At 38.4% G+C, this 7,790-nt stretch overlaps 1 protein-coding gene across 1 annotated transcript in view; it reads right to left on the reverse strand.

The window, feature by feature from the left end:
* LOC104127104 (SPHK1 interactor, AKAP domain containing) overlaps positions 1-907 on the reverse strand; it is a 53,086-nt gene extending 52,179 nt beyond the window's left edge. Inside the window, exon 1 of the mRNA XM_009639740.2 lies at positions 824-907. Within this exon, the coding sequence (XP_009638035.1) occupies positions 824-907 (84 nt within the window). The remainder of the gene's footprint in view (positions 1-823) is intronic.
* Between the last annotated feature and the right edge of the window lie 6,883 nt (positions 908-7,790).

A 7,790-nucleotide genomic window follows, 5' to 3' on the forward strand; every position in this document is an offset into this window, starting at 1 on the left:
AAAGATGGGGAAAATGTTTTTAGTAGGGCCAGCTGTGACAGGACAAGGGGTAATGGTTTTAAACTAAACCAGGGTAGGTTTAGACTGGATATAAGGAAGAAATTCTTTACAATGAGGGTGGTGAAACACTGGAACAGGTTGCCCAGAGAGGTAGTGGAGGGCCCCTCCCTGGAAAAAATCAAGGCCAGGCTGGACGGGGCTCTGAGCAACCTGATCTAGTTAGCGGTGTCCCTGCTCCCTGCAGGGGGGTTGGACTAGATGACCTCTAGGGGTCCCTTCCAACCCAAAACATTCTATGATTCTATGATTCTATAAAACGCTTTTTGAAACAACACAACCAGGAATGGTCAAATCTATACTATGTCCTGGGTTGCTGAAACCCTTCCAGTCAGATACTAGGGAAGGCAGAAAAGCTGTTTTATGAAGGACCCTCCATTGTATTGACCTGAGAGAAGCAAAGCTCTGGACTCTCAGGCTGGATCCCAGCAACTTGCCTCCTATTGAAGAGCAGTCCTGAAAGTATTCATGCTACGCACTGCTTTTACTTCATATTGTCAGATAATGAGGAAAAATAGAAATGTTCAGGGGGAGTTTATCTATCTCCCACATACATGTAATATATTTTGGGACCAGACAAGTATAGACCAGGCAGACAAAATTGCAAGATACCATAACAGCAACCAGAATTTATTTTTCTGTATCAGTCCTTTTCTTATTTTAGGTATCAGTTAAATTTTGTATTCCCCAATAAAGACAAAAGCTAAAAAGCAAAGCCATAACCTAGGATATATCTGCCTTTGAATACAACAAACTTAGAAGTTACCTTCTTACATGCTGTGACAGAGCTTCCCAAACTGCTTGCCGAACTGTCTGTGCTGCTGCCTTGGTGCTCTGGGACTTCATGCATCAGTGGAGATTCAAAGTTGCTGAAGAACAAAAAAGAAACAAACCCCCAAAAACCTTTCCAGTGACTCAGCTACGTAGAGAACTCAAATTATATCAAAATAAAATTCAATAGAGAAATGTAACTTAGATTACAAGAAGCTGTCTATACTCTCCTTGCTGACGTTACTAGTCTATTTATTACATTAATTTTCCCTTTTTGGAAGACTCTCCTGAGCTACATACTTTGGATATAAAATAGCAGACCAATGCCTTTTGAAGACTAGAGGATAGCATGTAGCTGCCTATAATCATATCTGCCTGTCTCAAATGACACTGTAAAAAGTGGTACTAGGTTGTTTTCATAAGCAGCCAGCTCAGAGCAGCAAACAAAATACTTGCTACATTAATTCAGCTTGGTAAGCAAAAGAAATGTTTGCTGCACTTTTACCTGCCTGGATAGAAGTAAAGGGGTGGTGATTAAAACGTAAAAAACACAACAGGAGTGGTTGAACTCGGTAATCTAGATAGAATAGCTTGATACATTGTAGATTTAAAGCAAAGGTAAAGGTAAGTCATGCACATAACTGTTTTGCAAGTCAGTTATACACAACAGAACTACATTTACTTCGGGACTTTGCAGATGTGAAATACGAAACTATAAAAATAAGCTCCCCCAGCCAAGTTATTGGCATGCACAGCTGGTACCACACTTTTCTTTTGGAATAGTTCAGGCCAGTCTTGTAAAATCTCCATTTAATAATCAAATTGTTGCAAGCTCAGTGAAGCTTCTCTCTGGACACAATGTGATCACAATTGAAGACCACATAGTGCTAAAGGGCTATTTCTCCAGAAATGTACTAGTGAAAGAGTATCCTACAAGATCAAGTTCTGCTTCCCAGATTGGGTCTCTAGAGTGCTTTTAATTTATTGCAAGTCATCTACGAGAAGATGTGGGACATGCGATAGACCATAACAAGTGACCAGGTTAACACAGCTTAACTAATAATCTTTCATTAGTTCCAACAGGATAACAGACCACATACAATTTCCTGGTATGCTCAATTAAAAACTAAAATGCATTTTCCTAAGGCACCTTCACTGGAGCTTAAGCCAGTATGTTAAGAGGAGGGTATTTTCACTTTTTGCCCACATCTGTAGTCAAACATCAATAAGGCTACCTTTCTCTCCACGATTCATGTATGCATATTTCACTGGATACCACGTAGGAACAGTTATGAATATATCCACTCCCATTGATAAGTAACTTTGTGAATAAGAATTTTGCTGATGTGTGTGGTGCTGTTCCATAATTATTAAAAAAATAAGTATCTGTATGTGCTGGAATTAGAAGAATGAATGAAAAATATAAAACTAACTTAGCACTTACTAATTGCTAACTGGGGGACGGTTCATGAATTGCATGGGAGGATTGAATAGAGATGCACAAATGAGACCAGTAGGTTAATTGACTTCTCTTGAAAAGTGTGATACCACTTAATACTCTCTAAGATACCAGCATCATTTGTATCTAGAAGGGAGAGTTTTGTCTATTTACTAAATTCTGCTCCATTGCTCAGATTATATAAACAGTAACATTTCTGGGCAGTAATTTCCCTGCATTTGACAAAGCAAAATAGCTTTTTATAGCCCTTATACCGAGTTCTTTAACAGAATGAGAGATGTTAAACATATGAAGTCATTCTGATTTTATACCTTCATTAAAAATAAGAACATCATATTCAGAGGGTCAAATATTGTATAAGTTAAGTACCTTCCTTGATAAGTCCACATTTAGATGCAGCCTCTGTGCTAGGTACAACTCAGTACTCCCAGCAGAAGCTGTGCACTGCCTCTTTTTATAAGATGCATCACTTTTGCAATCTAATAGTAAATTACAAATGAAGTCTGACCTGCAGGTTGAAGTACAGGGCCCATTGTTTTCTCCTGCTCTTCACCGAGAGGAAGACTGAGTGGCTTTGCCACTGCTTTGCCCTACAGGGGGTTGATATGCTGATAATGACTATTTGCCTGCAGCTACACTGTGTGCAGGGAACTGAACTTCTAGTGCATAAAGTGTTGCTGAGTCTAAAAGCAACAAAGATGATAGTGTGGCCATATATAGTTGAGGAGTCCTGCTCTGGAGTATTAACAAATTTGTGCTATCTCTGGATGATAGGCCAGTAAGAGGTAACACACTGTGTGTTCCATACAGAGTAAAGCCATCTTCCTGGTCACGTGGAAAGCAAAAAGATCTGTAAAATCTTCTTAATCCTCTCAAATCTCTGTTCTTTCCAAAATAAACCCACTTTTCATTTGTAAATATAGAAAAGCTTGTTAAAAGTACGTGATGAGTGCAATAAATGTAGGATGCCATTAAATGTTTTGAATGAGAAAAGGCTCCATCTCAGACTGAAGTTCAGACAGGTAACAACTGCCTTTGGTGTTACGGAAATCTGGTAAACCTAAATTCTCTTCTCAGCTATCCCAGTCCTCAGAGCTGTATTTCATGTCCAGCTGATTACTCAGAGCACAGGTAAAATCAGCAACTGTGTTTCACAGGACAAGGGACAACACATTTACAAGTATCTGTAACACTTTCAGAGCTTCTTTTTTGTCTTAGGGTTTGCGTTTCCCGTGCTGTAACTGTAGACCAGAACCCTTATCCTCACACTGCATTGCAGTTCAACTCTGGTGTTGTGCTAGTGATAGGACCTCCAGGCTCCCAGTGTCTGCAAACAGGTTCATGCAATCAGGGTTCAGAGTCAATAAAAAACACAGTAATTTTGACTAAGAAATGCTAAATTATGAGCTATGTTTGGGAACAGTTTTAGACTCTACAGCCTTTTCTTCAGTGAGTTTATAGGTACCCAATTTCAAAAAGAAGTTCAGAGAAACACATACAGAATCACAGAATCACTTTGGTTGGAAAAGACCTTTGAGATCATTGAGTCCAACCTTTAACCTAACCCTGCCATCCCACCACTAAACCATGTCCCTAAGCACCTCATCTATCCTTCTTTTAAATACCTCCAGGGATGAGGACTCGACCACCTCCCTGGGCAGCCCATTCCAGAGCCTGACAGCCCTTTCAGGGAAGAAGTTTTTCCTAATGTCTAGCCAGATTAATGTCAAGTTAGAGGACTGTGCCAGGGCAGACGGGGAGGAGACACAAGGCATAGAAAGAACAAGACTGCCTATTTTAGTAACAGTGCTGATTTCTCCATTTTAACATGATTATGAATCTATAACACTCCACTGGAATGACCTAGTTGAGTGACTACAGGATCAAATCACACATGTAGGCCACCCTAAAAAATATGTCACTCTTGCAAGGAAGGCAGTAGCTTCAAAATGGACACTTCTTCAGCTGGCTGAAGGTGTCACTAAACAGTACTTGCTGGCATTGCAAAATCTGATCAGAATCTCCTTTTCGCTGCCCCTTTTTCCTGTCATCCCTTTGTGTCTTGATCCTGGGTACTCATCTTGATTATTCATTTTTCTCACTTTGTACCATCAGACTAGCTCTTTTATTTTCTCTTTCATTATTTACATGAATAACTCTGTCAGTTGCTGTGGATGTCGCATAGTATGTATTACAGCCTATTGCAAGGACAAAAAATAACCCTGAAATTTGATCAGGTGTCTGAGAGTCTCACTGTGTTTATTGGTAGCTTGAAATAATGCTACTGGTCTCAGTTTTTCTTATTTCTTATTACATATAAATCTACAAAAACAAGCAATACAACATTCAGGTTGTATGGAAGACAGACTGAGCCCTTCAATTAAAAAACACTGCATGCACTCAGACATTTTTTAAAGTTTCTTGGGGTTCTGTTATGCTGTTTGAAAGCTGCTTTTCAGTTCAGTCCAGTCACGTCACAGGACCTGGTTATACACTACATTGCATTCTCCATAGGTTGCAGGAAACGTTAAACCTCAGATGGTCCACATATGTCTTCGACTCTGCATTTTATGGGTTTAGTAGTTGTTACTGTTGCATTCCCTAGAGTTGCAGCAATAATTCTACTCTGTTGGACAAGACATCCTCTCAAACCCATGGCTATGCTTTAAATTTAGAGCATTGGGCTGTTGGATGTTGAAGGCAGGATTAGGCAAAATTCTGAAGGATTGTTCCTATTGCTTTTCATTGAGGTGCTCTGCTGTTATTCTTTCATGTTAAAAATGGCCAGATAATTTCTCTTTCCTCTTTTTGGCCCACGAGTCACCATAACCCAGGTCTTACAGGGTTAAGCAACCACCCATGAACATGTTTTCTGAGTGTACTAATTTGAGCTGCAATTCACAAAAAACTATTTCTCTGTGTTTAAAATATTCCTCTCTATGTAAAACCAGTAAATTTTGAGGAAAATAAACAAGACTTTCTTCACTGACTGTGTAAGTAAGTAATTATTAGCTAGATAGAAAATATTTTATGAAGTGAATGGAAGATGCATCATTTGGCTTATTTAAGTCTCTTTCAGAGAAAAACCCAAACACATACTGTCGGAAAAAAAGGCTTTCATGAAAAGCAGTAAAGTTTGTATAACAAAGCGTGCTGTTAACTTGTAAGCCCTTATACATAGGTACAATGTGATTCTGATTTATTTATTTATTTATTGCTTCTAGATGCCTTTGTAACAAATAACGATAATAATAGTGTTGGTCACACACTATTGAAGCTAATGGTACATATCCCATTACTGTTAATAGCAAAAAAATAAGCTCTGTACTATTTCCATAAAGAAATGCATAACTATAAAGAAATGCATAACTACACAAGAGAGTACGCATATATAAAATTAGTTTTAAAAAAATGTTGTCATCTGATATTTCAAAATCAGTATTTGCCATTTCATAATTTCTATATTATTCAAGTTTATCTAGTTTCAAATGAGTTCATGCTTTACGTATACTTCTGTCCCTAAATAAAAATACTTGTATTTTCTTCTTTGATGATGGATCCAATATAAACATGTTTGTTCCAAACAAAAGAACAAAATTTCTATAGTCTTAGAAGTCAGTTTTTCCTTCTCGTTTCAAAAAATGTGATCATCAACATTCATTTTATTTGCTTTGAATAAATTATTCAGATCTTATTTACCATATTATTAAATTTTAATTGTTCCATTGCATTTTCTCAAATGTAAACAAACCTGTGCGAGAACAAAACACGGCTTAATTATGGCAGCTTCAATTGCTCAACAAAAGAGACATTTCAGAGAGGAATTTTTAGATTGTCTAATTCTTCCCTAAAGGAAAACTTGGCTTTCTCAAAGATATTGCCTACCCATTTTATTAAACATCCACAAAGGTAAATTTTCTAAAGAAGATCTTACAAAAGAGAGCATTTAAACTCTCAAATATTTTTTTCAGTGAAGATGATTGTATATTAGTAGAATTTTCCTTTGTTTAGCACTGCCCAGAAACCTGCATTAAATATAGCGAGACGCATATGTGAGTCTGTATCAAAAAGAAAGAACACAACCCACCCACACACCCCCCAAAACTCTGGAACAGGCTGGCTTGCACTGGCTGATGTGGATTTTGACTGGTGTTGCCACTTCATCGAATCATCGAATCGTTTACTCCTCCCGTTTGTTGCTCATGCTGCGTGCGTTAGCGTAAATGCACTTGAGCTGGGCTATCGGTTTCACCCCCAGCATTGGGGTGACAATACCCCCACACCTTGGCCACCATTGATGGTCAGCTACATGAACACCTCTAGGCATCATGCAAAGTAGATCGGTAGCAGTACATACTAACTGATGGGAAAATGAGCACCTAGCTGAGCTTCCTGAGTCTTCCATAGCTCAAGGAGGTGCAGTGTATGAGGTTCGGTCTAGATACCTTCTCATGTGTCTTTCTTTCAGCATGAAACATGAGTCTGGCTTTTCAACATCTCTTTTTCAATTATCTCATCTCTTAGATTAGAGTCTCCTCTTATCTTTCTTTATCCTGTGGGCACCCTTTCTAAGCTTTAATTTTCAATATGTATGTGATTTCTTAAGAGACCCTCCTCAGGCCATACAGCTCTGCCACCTTTGCTCTATAGTAAAGCCAGTAAGATAAAACTACTTTTCATTAACTCCCCAAGGAAGAACTGTTCTGTCTTTGAGAAGCTGCCTGCTCTCATTAGTTCCTCAACAGCAGGAAGCTGAAATAAACTGCTGAAGAGATGTAGACATATCATAGAATGACAACTCTGCATTCACGTGCTATACTCTTACTTCACATTAAAAGTTTACACAAAGCATTAGTCTTTCAAGGCATCTGGCACAGATTGGAGCCTTTTTGCTACAAAATAAAGCAAGCTATTGAAGGTTTTAGGTTCCAATTCTCACTTTTGCTTGGCTCCCCTTGTTTATTATGTGATGGAGAATGCCCATCTCTCTTAGATGTTGCTCATCTGATTTAGAGCTGATATGGAAGGCCACAAGTGTAACAGGGAATCTCTGTTAAAGGATGTCTCATTTGGGGATTTTTCCTTGGTGTGAGAGATCCTGATTTACAATTCAGCTTTTGAAAAGGAAGCTGGGAACCTGGACCTGTGACCCGGTGTTAAGTACGCCATTTTCACTTTAACATTTCCATTAACAGAATAGTCTCTACAGTCACTTATTTGCCACCAGGTGCTGTCTTACTGGTTCATGAGTTAGTACTGATGCTTTTTTCCTACAAAGCTAAATACTCTCACAAAGAATGCAAACAAAGTTCTTGGAAATTAGAGGACTGTAGTGGATAGCTACGAGGTTTATGGCACTAACGGTAGTAAAAATACATCCTTTATTATTGACTAAAATGCACTACAATTGCTTCTATTTTCCTACATTGAATAATTCAAAAACACTGACCTTGATGACTCAAAACTTACTCAAAAAACCACAGCTGCTCCTAAAAATAATTAT

The sequence above is a fragment of the Egretta garzetta genome, unplaced genomic scaffold (genome assembly GCF_000687185.1).
Source record: "Egretta garzetta isolate BGI_Z169 unplaced genomic scaffold, ASM68718v1 scaffold425, whole genome shotgun sequence".
Lineage (NCBI taxonomy): Eukaryota > Metazoa > Chordata > Aves > Pelecaniformes > Ardeidae > Egretta > Egretta garzetta.